Source organism: Emys orbicularis, chromosome 8 (assembly GCF_028017835.1).
Source record: "Emys orbicularis isolate rEmyOrb1 chromosome 8, rEmyOrb1.hap1, whole genome shotgun sequence".
Taxonomy (NCBI): domain Eukaryota; kingdom Metazoa; phylum Chordata; order Testudines; family Emydidae; genus Emys; species Emys orbicularis.
The window spans coordinates 67895604-67912248 of NC_088690.1; the positions used below are offsets into that span (position 1 = coordinate 67895604).

At 56.3% G+C, this 16645-nt stretch overlaps 1 protein-coding gene across 1 annotated transcript in view; it reads right to left on the bottom strand.

Annotated features, from left to right (window-relative positions):
* LOC135882268 (myomegalin-like) overlaps positions 1 to 16645 on the bottom strand; it is a 77554-nt gene that overhangs the window by 27051 nt on the left and 33858 nt on the right. Inside the window, exons 18-23 of the mRNA XM_065409112.1 lie at positions 12119 to 12201; positions 11541 to 11764; positions 2696 to 3083; positions 1479 to 1656; positions 915 to 1031; positions 34 to 466 (exon numbers count right to left, since the gene is read on the bottom strand). Of these exons, the coding sequence (XP_065265184.1) occupies positions 34 to 466; positions 915 to 1031; positions 1479 to 1656; positions 2696 to 3083; positions 11541 to 11764; positions 12119 to 12201 (1423 nt within the window). The remainder of the gene's footprint in view (positions 1 to 33; positions 467 to 914; positions 1032 to 1478; positions 1657 to 2695; positions 3084 to 11540; positions 11765 to 12118; positions 12202 to 16645) is intronic.

Consider the following 16645-nt stretch of genomic DNA (forward strand, 5'->3'; position numbering starts at 1 on the left):
CTCCACCTGCTCTGGAGTCTATCTGCTCCCTACCCTGGCCAGACGGCAGAGCGCAGTTCCTCAGGCAGCACCCCTCCTGCCCGGGGCCTGGGCAGCTGGGCCTCCAGCAGGGACACCCTGTGGACGAGCCACTCGAGGTCTCTGCTGGCCTGGAGCGCAGGGGGGCAGAAGGCCCCAACGCCATCAGACTGCCAGCCCTCATCCTCGTCGGTGGCGCTGGGCACCAGCTTGTGGAGCCGCTCGGCGCCCGAGGCGTAGTCACTGGTGCTGGAGAAGGAGCGGGTGCGGCGCTGCAGCCTCTGGAGTGCCTTGTTCGAGTTCTGCAGCTGCACCTGGAGCTCCCGCACATGCTGTTGCAGAACGGCAACGTCTTCCGACTGGCCCCAGCACAGGCCCCCCCGTGGCCCCGGCCGGCTCAGCTCCTCCATCAGGCCGGCCTTGCTGAACACATCTGGCTCCTCGCACTCTGGGGAGGGAAAGGAAGGCCTGAGGTCTCGGGGTGCCCAGCCCCTGCTGCTGGGGGTCTAAGCCCCACGGGGAGATGGGCCGGAGGGATTTGGGGGAGCAGCTTTGGCCGTAGGGCTCCCGGTCAGCTCCTAGAAGGACGGAAGAACCACACACAGGCCTCTGGCGGGGGTACTGCCTGGCACCGTGGAGCCCCAGGCAGGGCTGGGCCTAGGGCTGGGTAGTGTCACTGCCACTGCAGAGCGCCAGGGAGAAACCCAGAGAGATTTTCTGTAGGTCCCACAAAATGAGCAGCTCGTTTTAAAGCAAACTGCCGGTAACCAAGTGGTGAGAGTGCCCGTGCCGGTGGGCTGCTGGGCACGGGACGGCACCGAGGGCAGAGCTTCAGGGGCTGGGCCCAAAGGCTGCCATCTCCCCCCAGCCCTGCCCCCTCCCCACTTGCTCCTTACCAGGGCTGGGGGTCTCCTCCCGGTCGGCCTCATTTTCACTCCTCCCGCACGTCTCATAGCCCAGATCCTGGAGGTCCACCTGCACCTGCTTGTTGTCCTGCTGCACCAAGGGCTCGCCTGCCGGGACAAAGAGCCAACATGGCAGCCTGGGCCTCTGGCGTGTGGGCCCCATGGGCCTGGGACCCCACGGGGCTCTGCCTTCTGCTGGGAACATGCTGCCTCCTACCTGGGGCAGGGGCTGTGTCTGTTCGGTGTTTGGGCAGCACCCGGCGCAGTGGGGCTCCAGCCCAGGGACAGATACCTATAGTGGAGTCCCACAGACCAAGGGCCCCACTTGTTCTCCCTTGGCCCCAGACAGGCGACTGCAGCTCCGCACAGAACGGCTCCATTCCAGACTGTGTCTATGATTCTGGATTCTCTCACCCGCCTGGCCTCAGCCCAGCTCCCTGGGACGCGGGAAGGACAGGACCCCGGCTGTCTCCATTTCCCGGTGCAGAGGGAGAGGGAACCCCAGTGCAGCTCTCCCCTCACCCCCCGCCAGCACCAGGCGCAAGGCCGACTCACTGAGCAGGGTCCTGTACTGCTCCAGCTGCTCCGCCTGAGCCCGCACTGTGGCCTCTGACACGGCCAGCTTGTCCTGCAGCTCTTGGTTGCGCTGCCGGCACTGAACCAGCTGCCCTGACGGCCCTACCGCCGGCTCCACCAACTGCTGCCAGCTGCCCGCAGGGCTGCCCTTCATCTGCTGGGAAGGAAGGAAGCAAGCAGTGACACAGCCGCTAGCCAGCCCCCTCAGCTGATGCAGCTGGAACAATGAGTGTGTGAGTCACCTAACTAACCCCTGGCCTTTCCCTCCATTGCCTGCCTGCCCCACCCGCTCCCTCAGGCTGCAATGGGGTGAGGGGAGCCCCAAACACAGTACGGCACCTAGGCCCATTGCCTCCCCTCACCTGCCTGGGAGGGTGGCTCTTTGCCAGCCACAGGGCACTGGCACCAACAGCAAGGGGGAGAAATGTCAGGGGCAGGGTGAGAGCTTGGGGTCCAGAGCCAAAGCTGGGGGCAGTCACTGACAATGAGACAGAGGAACAGCGTGCACAGACAGACAGGGGACAGGGCACAGAGGCGGCAGACAGACACACAGACAGGGGATAGGGCATAGAGGCGGCAGACAGACACACAGATAGGGAAGGGGCACAGAGGCAGCACACAGACACACGGACTGGGGATAGGGCACAGAGGCGGCAGACAGACACACAGACAGGGAAGGGGCACAGTAGGGGCAGACAGACAGATAGGAGAAGGGGCACAGAGGCGATAGACAGACACACAGACAGGGGATGGGGCACAGAGGCGGCAGACGGACAGACAGACGGGACAGGGAAGGGCACAAAGGTGGCCCACGGGGGCAGCCCCTCCTGAAAAACCGGTTGCCTTGGCAGATGCAGATGGGGAGCAGGCTCTGTGGCAGGTCTGAGCTCTGCGAGCCAGGGGGAGTGAAGACAGCTCTGTTGTGTCACTCTGATCACTGGGAAGGAGCCCGGGCTGCCCAAGGTGCCCGTATTGCCCTCCCTTTCCCCCAGCTTGGCTGGCCAGGGAAGGGGGTGTCAGGTTCCCATCTACTGCAATGGCTTCTAGTTCAGGGGCACCCGGGGCTGGCTCCATCCCTCTCCTGGCATGGGAAGCCAACAGGCAACCAGAGAAGGCTGCCCCCTGCTGGCCAGGGCAGGCTCCTTGCTGAGGGCTGAACCTCTCCCACTCCCAGCCCCTTAAGCCAAGGGAGTTACCTGGCTCATGCCCCTGGGGGCTTGGGCTGGTCCCAACTCCACCGCCTGGGACCCAGGGCAGGGCCTCTTTGCTGGATCCTCCTGGAGCTGCCCCTCCAGGGCCGGGCGCTTCGCAGGTGCCACCCCCATCTCTGCCCGGAGCCGGTCGATCTCCGTGGCCATGCCGGTGACGAGCTGGGGCGGGAACTTGCTCTCGCCCTCCGGGCAGTTCAGCACCAGCTGCTCCTTGAGGAGGGTGACGACGGTCTCCGAGCTCTGCAGCTTCCTGCTCTGGGTGCGCAGGGCCCCCCTGGCCTCCGCCTCATCCTCCCAACCCTCTGACAACGGGGATCCCCCCAGCCGCTCCTTCAGCTCGGCGGTCTCCAGGCACAGGCTCAGCAGGGCTTTCCTGCAGGGGACATGGGGGCTGCCGTCAGCGTGGGGAGCCTGAAACAACCCAACCCCAGAGCAGCTCCCCACCTCTACTCCCCATCCCCACAGATCCCCCCAGCTCAGAGAGGGCTGGAGAGTTCCTCTTGCCCTGTTCTCCCAGGCCATCGATCGCCCTCCATGCTGCCTTGGGAGGGGCCCTGGGCAGCTGCATGCCAGGCCAAGCGGCTGGCAGGACTCCTGGCAATTTCCAATGCCCCTGCAATGATCATTGCCTGGCCTGGCGCCCCTCTCTCTTTAGGGTGACCAGATGTCCTGATTTTATAGGGACAATCCCAATTTTTGGGTCTTTTTCTTATATAGGCTCCTATTACCCCCCACCCCCTGTCCCGATTTTTCACATTTGCTGTCTGGTCACCCTATCTCTCTTCACATCTCTCATTGGCTCCCCCATCTCCATCACACACAAACCATGGTCCTCCCTTTCGCAGCCTCTCCCCAGCCACCCCATCATCCCAGTCAGCAGCGAACAGTTGCCTCCCAGCTCTGCTGTGCCTGGGATGCCAGCCGCCATCGTCCTGTGCTGCCCCTGGCCTGGGAGACGCTCCCTGCCCGACCATCTGCAAAATCCTCCCCAGCTGCTTTCGAACCCTGCCTTCAGGCTCCGCACTGCCGTGATCCCTGCAGGTCAGTGATGAGTGGAGCCCACTGCCCAGTTTTGTCTCTCTGGCTCCTGGTTCTCCCCAATCTGTGTCCAGCTCTTGTCTCCTGTCTGATACGTAGCTTGGCCGCTCCTAGGGGCGAGCACTGACTCTGTCTGTGTCTGGACAGCGCCTAGCGTCACGGGGGCCTGGGCCATCACTGAGCTCCCAGGTGCTAGCACAATACAGATAGTAACCTGGGGCACCACGTGGCGGCTGACAGGGAGCAGCTGGAATCCCTCCCCTGAATGCCCCTCAGGCACAGACTCTGGCCCCTCTGCTCTCCACTGAGGGCCCCACCCTCCTCCAAGCAGCACAGCTGGCTCCTGGGTGCAAACCGGCCCCTCCCCTGGCCAGCCCACCCTCTGCCCCCACGTGCAATTTGCCATGGGGATGTGCTAAGCAGGAGAGTGAGGCTGCCATGCAGAGGGGTGGCAGCAGCATGGAACCACTTCCCTTCCCCACTGGCAGTCCAGGGTGGAGCACAACCAGGCCAGTGCCCTCTGAGGCTACGTCTTCACTACGGGGGGGGGGGGGGGGGGGGGTGTCGATTTAAGATACGCAAATTCAGCTACGCAAATAGCGTAGCTGAATTCGACGTATCCGAGCCGACTTACCCTGCTGTGAGGACGGCGGCAAATCGACCTCCGCGGCTCCCCCGTCGACGGCACTTACTCCTACCTGCGCTGGTGGAGTACAAGCGTCGATTCGGGGATCGATTGTCGCGTCCCGACGAGACGCGATAATTCGATCCCCAAGAGATCGATTTCTACCCGCCGATTCAGGCGGGTAGTGAAGACGTAGCCTGAGAACTTCTCCAGGATCAGGAGGCTGTAATGCAACCTATGGCCTAGGCCCGCAGGCACTGGAAGAGAGATGCATTGTGCAGACATCCACATCGCTCTCTTCTCTACAGCCACTGCCCTGGGCCTTAGCCCATATTGTCCTGCCCACACCCTGTGTCTCCCCTGTCCCCAGGCCCTCCCATTTAATTGTGATTCATCCCCACCTCCCTCCCCAACTAGCCAGGGATCTACAGCTGTCAGCTGGACACTGCCAGACCCCAGGGGTTCTGTGACCCAGGACGCCCCCTGCCAGGCCCCCGGGGGGTTCTGTGACCCAGGACACCCCCTGCCAGGCCCCCGGGGGGTTCTGTGACCCAGGACACCCTCTGCCAGGCCCCCGGGGGGGTGGGGGTTGTGACCCAAGACACCCCCTGCCAGGCCCCCGGGGGGTTCTGTGACCCAAGACACCCCCTGCCAGGCCTCCGGGGGGTTCTGTGACCCAGGACACCCTCTGCCAGGCCCCTGGGGGGTTCTGTGACCCAGGATGTCCTCTGCCAGGCCCCCGGGGGGGTGGGGGTTGTGACCCAGGACACCCCCTGCCAGGCCCCCGGGGGGTTCTGTGACCCAGGACACCCTCTGCCAGGCCCCCGGGGGGGTGGGGGTTGTGACCCAGGACACCCCCTGCCAGGCCCTTGAGGGTTCTGTGACCCAAGACACCCCCTGCCAGGCCCTTGGGGATTCTGTGACCCAAGACACCCCCTGCCAGGCCCTTGGGGGTTCTGTGACCCAGGATGCCCTCTGTCAGGCCCCCAGGGGTTCTGTGATCCAGGCCATGCCATGTTTGGAAAAGTTTAGCCCATAGCGAAGTCGGAGGAGGGGGAGGTTTCGCTGACATAGGGGATGTCTACACTGCAGTCAGACACCCACGGCTGGCCCGTGCCCGCTGACTCAGGCTAAGGGGCAATTTAATTGCGGTGTACACGCTCAGGCTGCAGCCTGAGCTCCTAGACCATCCCACCTCGCTGGGTCCTAGAGCCCAGGCCCCAGCTCAAGCCCGAATGTCTATACTGCAATTAAACAGCCCCTTCGCCCCAGCCGGCACGGGCCAGCCTGGGGTGTCCAATTGCAGTGTAGACATCCCCTAGTTAAAGCAGTGAAACCCCTCTAACATGGATGCAGTTATCCAAGGATAAGGGGCTGTTTAGCTTATTTCACTGTGTAAGCACGGGATAACTGAGCTCACGCTGGACAAGAAGAGGGAATTACAACACCTTCCCTGATTACTACAAGGGGCAGTACAATAAAGGCCCAGTGAAAGTATAGCTGCCCTAACACTATCTCAGGGTGAACTACTGAAGGTTATTGGATTTGCTTGGCAGCCAGGAGGGGTGGTGTGACATTATTAATATGAATTGGAACCGTACAGTTCATTGTTGAAACCAAGGTCTTGTAGTCAGTGGTGAGCTGGAGCCGGTTCCCACCGGTTCGAGGGAACCGGTTGTTAAATTTAGAAGCCCTTTTAGAACCGGTTGTCCCGGTTCTAAAAGGGCTTTTAAATTTAACAAAATCTCTGGCAGCTCCCTGCCCTGCTCCCGGCCCCAGCTCACCTAGCTCCGCCTCCTCCCCTGATGCTCCCCCCGGCTTCTCCTCCCCCTCCCCTGCTTCCCGCGAATAAGCAGGGCTTTCTGCAGGTGAGCTGGGGCGGGGCGTGAGGAGGACTCCAGGCACTGCGCGGCCCGACCCGGCTCCGGCCCAGCCCCGGCCCCAACTCCGGCCGCACGGCGCTGCCTGATCCCGGGCCCTGGCCCCGGCCGCGCGGCTCTGGCACGGGGTAAGAGGCCGGGGGGGTTGGATAAGGCGGGGACAGGGAGCGGGAGGTGGGGCGGGGGTTGGATGGGGCAGAGGTTCTTGGGGGGCAGTCAGGGGATGGGGAAGGGGAGGTTGGGTAGGCGCCGCGTGGGAGTTCCGGGGGTCTGTCGGGGTGGTGGTGGATGGGGTCGGGGCAGTCAGGGGACAGGGAGCGGGGCGAGTTGGGCAGGGGGTGGGGTCCTGGGGGGCAGTTAGGGTTGGGGGTCTCGGGAAGGAGTGGTCAGGGGACAAGGAGCGGGGCGGGGGGTTATGGGCTGCGGTTTCTGAGGGGGGCAGTCGGGGGCAGGACATGGATGGGGGGTGTACTCACCGGGCGGTTCCCTACTGGGTCTTCGGTGGCGGCTCCTTCAGCCGCTGGAGCCGTGCCGCCGAAGACCCAGTAGGGAACCCGTTCCTAAGATTTTGACAGCTCATCACTGCTTGTAGTGGCACCAAATCTTGTAGAAAGGGGATCAAATAAGGTGTCTAAGACAAGGTTATGGTTCGCTGGTTATAATTATGCTATCTGTATGTATGTATCATTTTTGTATTTAAAGTTATAAGTATTGGCTCTATACTGTCTGTATTTCAAACTTGTGCTATGCTTCTGGGTGACAACCCAGACAAGTTGGTGTCAGCTCTGCCTAGCCTGCTTGATGGCCCATTAAGGACCATCAGCTATACAATCCACCTCTTGAGAGAAGGCAGATACACCTTGTGACTCAGCAAGGTATGCAGGAACATGCCTATGGACAGAACTCTAAGGTGGTTTTTTTTCTTGCCATGTGCCCGAATGCTTGTCTTTGGAACTAAGAAAGAGAGGCCACATGACAAGAGACTATAAAAGACTGCTGCAGCTCCTCCATCTTGTCTTCAGTCCTGCTTCATACCTCTGGAGGGACTTTGCTACAAGCTGAAGCTTTGAACAAAGGACTGAATGACCCATCCCAGCTGTGGATGTATTCCAGAGACTTGATTTGAACCTTGATTCCATCACGGCTACAAGCCTGAACCAAGAACTTTGCCATTACTGTATGTAATTGATTCCATTTAACCAATTCTAGCTCTCAACTATATCTTTTCCTTTTATGAATAAACCTTTAGATTTAAGATTCTAAAGGATTGGCAACAGCTTGATTTGTGGGTAAGATCTGATTTGTATATTGACCTGGGTCTGGGGCTTGGTCCTTTGGGAGCGGGAGAACCTTTTTTTTTTTATTAGGGCATTGGTTTTCGTAACCATTTGTCCCCATAACGAGTGGCACTGGTGGTGATACTGGGAAACTGGAGTGTCTAAGGGAATTGCTTGTATGACTTGTGGTTAGCCAGTGGGGTAAAACCAAAGTCCTCTCTGTCTGGCTGGTTTGGTTTGCCTTAGGGGTGGAAAAACCCCAGCCTTAGGCTCAAGTATCAGGGGGTAGCCGTGTTAGTCTGTATCTACAAAAAAAACCAAGGAGTCTGGTGGCACCTTAAAGACTAACAGATTTATTTGGGCATAAGCTTTCGTGGGTAAAAACCTCACTTTTTCAGATGCATGTAACTGCCCCGCTTTAAGCAATTTGTCCTGAATTGGCACTCTCAGTTGGTTCCCACCGGAACCAGCATCGTTACAGGTGGAAAGCCTAAAGAAAAGGCTCCTAAGGGGTGTATTGGAAACTGCTTTGGGTGGACCTGGATTAGGAGTTAGAATACTGGATGCTACTAACATAGAGGTACTGGCAAACAAACTGAGTTATGTTACAGCTGAAATACAAGAATCTGGAAATCCCATCAGTGCATCCTTATCAAAATGAGGAATGGGGCAACACTTATTTTCTAAAGTACGGCCAATATGGCAACAGCAAGGTGAACAGGATTTATTACTTTTAGCAGGGGCTATGGGAACTGTGATAAATGAAGGTGGGGGGAAGGGTAGGTCCTTTTTATGGACACTCAGCAAGCCAGTAGCTATAAAATCCCTCTTAGTAGCTGTTCTCTAATTGCCCTACCTGTAAAGGGTTAAAAAGTCTCACTGCTATGCATAGGTAAAAGGAAGTGACTGGGCACCTGGCCAAAAGAGCCAATGGGAAGGCTAGAACTTTTTAAAATTGAAACAAGACTCCCCTTTTATCTGGCTGCTGTTGTTCTCGGGGAGAGGCAGACAGGGAGCAGTTATGCTGTGAGAAACTTGGGCCAGGTATGGAAAATCATCAGTATCATACCTAGAAACTATTCATCTAAAACCCCAGATATGTAAGTAGATCAGGAAATGTCTAGGAAGATGTGATTAGGTTTATCCCTTTTATTTCTTTATGGCTTGTGGATTCCTCTGTGCTAACCTCAGGTGCTTTTGTTTTGCTTGTAACCTTTAAGCTGGACCTCAAGAAGCTATCTTGATGCTTAATCCTTGTAATTGTTTTTTTTTTAAACCTAGCAAAAAGCCTAAGTTGAAAATACATCTGCTTTCTTTTTGTTTTTAATAAAATTTACCTTTTTTAAGAACAGGATTGGATTTTTGTGTCCCTAAGAGGTTTTGTGCATATGTTGTTTAATTAGCTGGTGGCAACAGCTGATTTTCTTTGTTTTCTTTCTCAGCTCTTCCCCAGAGGGAGGGGTGTGTGTGTGTGTGTGTGTGTGTGTGTGTGTGTGTGTGTGTGTGTGTGTGTGTGTGTGTGTGTGTGTGTGTGTGTGTGTGTGTGAGAGAGAGAGAGAGAGAGAGAGAGAGAGAGAGAGAGAGAGAGAGAGAGAGAGAGGGCTTGAAAGTACCCCACAGAAAGGAATTCCCAAGTGTGCCTTCCTGGGTTCTCAAAGGGGTTTTGCCCTTGGGTGGTGGCAGCATCTACCAATCCAAGGTCAGAGAAAAGCTGTAACCTTGGGAGTTTAATACAAGCCTGGAGTGGCCAGTATTAATTTTTAGAGTCCTTGCGGGCCCCCACCTTCTGCACTCGAAGTGCTAGAGTGGGGAATCAGCCTTGACAGGAACAATTCAAGAAAATGTGTCCTTAGCATTAGCCTGTACACAGGCCCAAGAAATAAGTCAGCAATTGGTCATCCAAATGATTCGGGAAGGTATGCAAGGAAATTTGCTTTTGGAAATAAAAAAAATTGTTGTTAGAAAAATGTTACAGGATGGGAGAGACAATTAATGGCATGGTGCAAATTGGTAAACTTTACACTGAATAAAGACCAAATGGTTCTACGAGCATATGTAGTAAAAGAACACCCCTGTCTAACTATTGATATATATCCAGTGGTACCTCTGGGAATCCAGCTAACAAAATATTTGGTTATGTATTCCGCTGATCATCATTCCTGGGCATATAAAGAACATCAGCAATGGAAAACCATTGACATGTTTCAGTGTGTGGCCCATGAAAATTTGGGATGTGTGTGTGAGGATCAAAATTTACAAAAGAAGAGATAAATGTTTTTATGCTCAAACCTAAGGGACCCAAAGATGTATGTTTGATATATTCACTGAACAAAAGTCAGCTGTTATATATATGCAGGAAGGGGATGTGTTTGTGTCAGGAATCACTGTCCAATGGTAGTAGTATATTATAAGGAATTGTTTTTTTATGATTTATTTAGTTGTTAGATGTTTTTGCAATATTACAAAAATTATAAGTTGCGATTTTTAATACTATGTTCCCTTATGGACTGTAAACTACTTAAAGTTTAAACCACAGTTGTATCACAATGCAACGCATGTAACCTTAGGCATGAATAAGACCATGATAAGGAAATTGTTGGCCCATCCTATGTTATATTCATATTTACAATATGTTGCACAGACAGGAAAGCAAATACGTATTGACGTACCACATGATAATACAAAAATCATTCGTACTGAAAACTATTGCAAATGCAGGAGATCACTCTTGGTGGGAAATGCTATTAGGGTGGTCGCCTTCTGCAACTGGTATGCTAAATATAATGGTTCACCCCATTGTGGTGATCATTGGAATCCAATTGGCTCTAATAGTGAGCATAATAGCTTTGGCTTGCTGGATGAAGAGAACTGTTCAGAGAATACAGGAAGCTGGCATTCAAAGTCAAATAAGGCCCTTGTTAATTATACCCAGGAGGCAAGCTCAAGCTCAACAGGTCTGAGTACTGGACTCCTGTAATAATGACGGCTTTGGTAAAAGTGTCATTAAGGAGAGGACTGTAAGGTCTGAGGCCTTTTTCTACAGTAAGCAGCAGCAGCCACATTAGGAGAGCAGCAGCCATAAGCTAAGAAGCAGAGAGTCACATCCTCACATAAAGGGCTGTTAAGGAGGCTCCTGTCCTAATAGTACCAACCATCACCAGATAAAGAAACAGATTGTAAGAAAACGTTGTTTGATGCATTCTGTCTGTCAAGGAATCACTTATCAACAGCTGTGATTGTGAAATCTCTATTTCTTTATTGTTTGCCTTTACAGTCCCCACTTCTCTACTGTTTATCTGTAGGGTCTCTGTCTGGTTCTTTGATTGTTTCTGTCTGTTGCATAACTAATTTTGCAAGATTTAAATCAACTAAGGTGGTGGGGTCTGATTGGGTAAAGAACTGTTTTGTAATGGGCTCAGATGGGTGAAAAAACACTGTTTTGTAGGACTTTAGTTTAAAATGATTGGTTAAGGAAGAGCTAAGCAGGACTCAAATGTAACTATATAAACTGGGGTCCAAACAGAAGTTCTCTGGAACCTAACCCCAGGACACAGCCCAAGATCAGAGCTGCCAGACTCCACATTCTGCCAATCATACCATGCAGAAGCTGGAGTCCCCGGATGACCTGATCCTGACTGGCCACCAGGAAAAGTGTGTCTGCCTTATTAGGAGTGGTGAGCATTGTATGCTTAGCGTGTGCAGTCTGTTTTGGTGACTGGTAATAAATAGAGGGTAAGGCGATTACTGTGTAAGGCTTTTTCACTGGCAAAAGGCTCCACAAACCCACAGAAGATTACGCCCTGAGCCCTAGGAACTGGTTATGGGCAGGTGCCTTTCGCCCGGAGCCGTAGGAACTGGGTACGGGTGGGGGTGCCTAAATTAACCGGGTTATGCCTTGAGCCCACGGAAGGGTAACGGTGAAGTGCCCTAAAGAGTCTGTGCTCCCTCCTTGCCCTGCAGCCTGATACCCTCACACGCTCTCATGCCCGAATTGCGTCGGCCTGTCCTACCTGATGGGAGAGAGAGACGAGAAGCCGGCTTCCTCCATCAGAGTCTTCAGTTCCCACAGCTCCCCTTCCACCTTCGCCTTCTGCTCCAGGAGCTGCTGGTTCTTGGCTCTGATGTGGAGCAGCTCTGCCTGCAGGCTGCTGTCCCTCTCCCGGGGATCCAGGGTGAGGAGATCAGGCTGTGCTGCCTTGGCCACCAGGCTGTTCACAGGGAGGCCTTGACTGGTCTGGAGGGGAAGCGTGGTGCCATAGGAGAGGTTATTGCGAAGGGCTAATGTGCAATGGTCACTGAGCTGCCTGGGCCAGGGCTGGATGGTGCCCAGGGAGGCCTTTAAAGCACCGACCCTGCAAGCTGCACCCAAAGGGCTTTGGTTCCTGCTGGATTTCTTCACCAGGCCCCGGTTCTCAGCTGGTCAAAGCAGCCAACCTGACTCCCAGCTGTTTAGCAATGAGCAAATCTCAGGTCAGCTGCACAGCTCCAAGGCAATCTGCCCTGGGTCCTTCCAGGAGCTCCCCTGGCCGCCCCACTCTGGCCGAGCTCCGGCAGCACCTCAGCAGAGCGGTGCATCTCTTGGACTCACCTGCTGGCTCGCGGCGCTGGGCGGCGCCTCCCCCTCGACGCTGTCAGCGCTGCCGTCCTTGGCGTCCTCCCATCCAGGCTCACCTAGCAGAGACACCAGGCCATGAAGCACTCTGAGCAAGAACAACCCAGGCTCTTCCAGCCTCATCAGAGTTTCCACTAGCCCAGCCGCTCTGCAGGCACCCAGGGTGGGGAATGCCGCCAAGACCCCACAGTGGCTAGAAACAAAGGACTGAGCCAGGCCAGCTGCTCCCACCCTGGGGCATGGCCCCACTCCCTCCCTGCGCCAGGCACCCCCATAGGGCTCTGGAGGCCAGTCCCTGTCCCTGTGAGACAGCGTCCCACTGGGAAAGCCCTCACAGCTGGGGCTGCACACGCTGCAGGGAAGTCTACCTGCACTCCCCGAATGGCCTCTGGGCCTGGAGCAGCAGTAAGTGAGGCTGACCCAGCCCTGCCCAGGAAAATACCCACCCCAGCAATCCATGCCCCATGATGCCCTCTGACACAGCCAGTCACCGGCAAGCTAGGCCCAGTTCCTGGCTTCCCAGAGACTCAGAGCCATGGGCCTTTCTGCAGAAGTGGTGGCTAAGTCCATAAATGGCTATTAGCCAGGATGGGTAAGAATGGTGTCCCTAGCCTCTGTTCGTCAGAGGATGGAGATGGATGGCAGGAGAGAGATCACTTGATCATTGCCTGTTAGGTTCACTCCCTCTGGGGCACCTGGCATTGGCCACTGTCGGTAGACAGATACTGGGCTAGATGGACCTTTGGTCTGACCCAGTACGGCCTTTCTTATGTTCTTAAGATGCCCTGTGCACATTCCTGCCCTTTCCCAGCAAACAAAAGCTGCATGCACCCCAACACCCCCCCCCCCCACACACACACACACAATGCCATGCATGAGGCCCATTCCCGCCCAGCTCCCTGCAGTTCCCCCCATGCCTGGATGGCCTCTCCTCGCTGCAGGAAGCCTGAGAGGGAAGGCACGCAGCTCCCAAGCTGGGTTCCCTGTAAGCTGCATGGTCACGACACCACGCAGCAGCCTATTTTGCGCCATGCAGGCCCGGGGACCCACTGTGGCTGGGGGAGGGGCACCCTTCCCCTGGTCCCAACCTAGCCCGACCCCCAACCTGCCATGGCCGGGGCGGCCCCCCAGCCCCAACTATGCCACAGCCTGGACCTGCCGCAGCTGGTGCCCTCCTACCCTGGCCCGAACGCGGCTGGGGTGGCACGGCGCGGATCCAGCCGCAGCCAGGGCGGCGTGTTGCAGCCCGGACCCAACTGCGGCTGGGGCAGCGCGGTGCGAACCTAGGCGGCCGTGCCCAGATCCAGCCGACGGCCCAGCCCGGACCTGTCGCAGGGCACCCTTCCCTGAACGTAGCCCCGGCTGGACCTACGGGATTTGCGGGGGGGGGGGGGTGGCGCCTATTCTGCAACCCCAGTCCCGAAGCTGCCGCAGTGGGGAGAGGTGCCTCTCCCCCTGCCAGCCCAGGTGCTGTTGCGGGGAGTCCTCTCTCCCAGCTGTAGCCCCAGAGCACCCTCCCGCACCTCAAACTCCTCATCCCCGGCCCCACCCCAGAGCCGGCACCCCCAGCCGGAGCCTTCACCCCCTGCACCTCAACCCTCTGCCCCAGCCCTCACCCCCAGCTGGAGCACTCACACCCCTGCACCCAACCCTCTGCCCCAGCCCTGAGCCCCTCCCACACTCCGAACCCCTCGGCCTCACCCCCACCACATTCATTCTGTTATGTGCACCGATATGAAGGTGAGGTGTCACACATCACCTCCATATTGGTGCACATAACAAAATTAATTCCACACATGGGTGGGAAAAATTAGAGGGAACACTGCTCCCAAGGCCCTGGGGAGGGTGCTTGACAGGCAAGGACTCCAGCGTAGCACGTGCTGCGGACCCAGGGACACTGCACGACCTAGTTACTGTGCCTCTCCCCCTGCCAGCCCAGGTGCTGTTGCAGGGAGTCCTCTCTCCCAGCTGTAGCCCCAGAGCACCCTCCCGCACCTCAAACTCCTCATCCCCGGCCCCACCCCAGAGCCGGCACCCCCAGCCGGAGCCTTCACCCCCTGCACCTCAACCCTCTGCCCCAGCCCTCACCCCCAGCTGGAGCACTCACACCCCTGCACCCAACCCTCTGCCCCAGCCCTGAGCCCCTCCCACACTCCGAACCCCTCGGCCTCACCCCCACCACATTCATTCTGTTATGTGCACCGATATGAAGGTGAGGTGTCACACATCACCTCCATATTGGTGCACATAACAAAATTAATTCCACACATGGGTGGGAAAAATTAGAGGGAACACTGCTCCCAAGGCCCTGGGGAGGGTGCTTGACAGGCAAGGACTCCAGTGTAGCACGTGCTGCGGACCCAGGGACACTGCACGACCTAGTTACTGTGCAACAACAAGCAGAATAAATCTGCAGACACCACCAATCAGCCAAAAGGGGTCTGGTCCAAAAGGGAGAGGGGAAGTGATGAATAGGGGACCCAATGGAACCCCAACCAAATGACCTTTGCAATAACCCTCTGGGTCAGGACTGGAGCTGTCAGGTGCTACTGCAGTACTGATGGATAATAATAATTGTGTTACAAGCTCTCTGCTCCCTGATGCCCTCACCCCTGACAGCTCACCGCACAGCCAAGGGCTTCTCTCAGCCTCTGGGCACTCTTCTGCCCAACAGGGCCAAGCCTCACAACCACCAAGGCGCCGCCAGACTCTGCTCTGCCTGTCAATTGTGGTTCCTGACACCGGCTGCCTAGAGCTTGGCAAGACCCATCAGGACAGGAAGGGAAAAGCCAGGAACTGACGGGTCACCAGCTGATCCCAGGGCTGCAAAGAGCCCAGCAACAGGCCATTGCTGGGAGTGAACATCTTAGGGAGGTTTGGAGTCAGCCGCAGGAAATAGCAGCGCTGGGCCTGAGCCTCAACTGGTGCAAATCAGCACGACTCCACTGCCTTTGACAGATCAACACCGACTCCCACGTGCCGTGGACCTGGCTCCACCTGCTCCAATATCAGCAGCAAAGAGGGAGGTTACAGGGCAGAGTGGACCTCACAGGAAGCCATCCTCAAACACCGGCCATGTCTGGCTAGTGACCCCAGCAGATACCCAACCATCAGTGCTGCATGCTGTCCATCGCCCCCAGGCCGGATCGCCCATGTTTAGCACCAACAGCGCTGAGGGCAGAGCGCTGGAGGAGAGTGCTGTCCTGGCCATGCGGTGGCAGGGCTCTCCTCCCTCCACAGGCTGGCAGGGCAAGGTGCTGGCAGCAGAGCATGGTATGGTTACTCTGCTTTAGTCCTGTTGGCTCAGCCAGAGCCAGGCTGCCTCTGGCCTATCCCAGATTCTCCTATGGATTGTGAGGAGAGGGCAACAGCCACTTCCAGCTCCAGAACAGGGAGGTCAGACAGGAGGCAGGGCCCAGCCCCGCACCACAGAAGGTGCTGAGGGAGACCCCCTGGTCTGTCCCACAAGGAGGGTCCAGGGCTTTATCTGAGCCTAGTTGGGGGATATGTTAATGGGAGAGGAGACCCTGCAGCCTGGGCGAAGGTTGACTGCCCTGCCCTGCCCTCTGCCCGTGAAGCACTGCGGCTATGGGGAGTGGCCTGTTGGGCAGCAGGGCAGAGCCACCCTCAGTTGCTGGAGCAGGGTGGGATGCAGTTACCTCTGCTGACCACGGCATGCCAAGCGCTCTCCAGCCCTTCCCACTTCCACAGGACCAGAGCTGGCCAGTGGGCTGCCAAGTCTGGGATCCACCCTCTGCCATTAAAGCAATACCGGGGATTTCAGGGGAAGGCAACACCTCTCACATAGCACCTGGCTAATTGTCAGTGCCACACATGGTGAGAACTGCTGCCTGGCCTCGGCAGAAGAAAAACTGATGCCCTGAAGCATTAGATTTGATTACATTTATTTTAGCTCCTTGTCCATAAACTCAGATTCTAGACTCTGACCTACAGGCAGTGAATTCAGAAACTGTGTGAAGAGAGCTTTTCTTTGCTCTGAATGTAACGCCATTTAAGCAGGAAAACTCCCTGGTTCTTGCAATGTGAGGCAGAATGAGCAGAGGGACCAGTCGAGCTTCTAAACTTCCCTTCATGAGGTTCAGTATCTCAATCGAGTCTCCTCCAAGCCTCCCTTTTCTCCCCACCGAGCCTTTGAAGCCCATCTTGGGACAGGCACCATTTCAGTTAATTTTTTCTTACAAGTCTATCAAAGCTGAGCCCAGTTCTGCCCCTCTTTCAAGGTACTCATGCATCCTAGCTAACTGTACATTGGCCAGGTGCTCTCTGGAGCCACCTCCAATAGCTTCTCCATCACTATCCTCAGAGGATCCCACCAATTCAGAGACCATCAATAGAGCTGAAAAATTCAGTCTATTGTCGCTAACGTGCCTTGCCAGGCACTTCCCTTCTGCCTTCTAGTGTCATTAGCGAACTCCCCCAACTCAAAAGCTCTGCTGCCTTCTCCAATCAGTCTATTTCAATGGCTTGCGTTCCTTTGCTCCC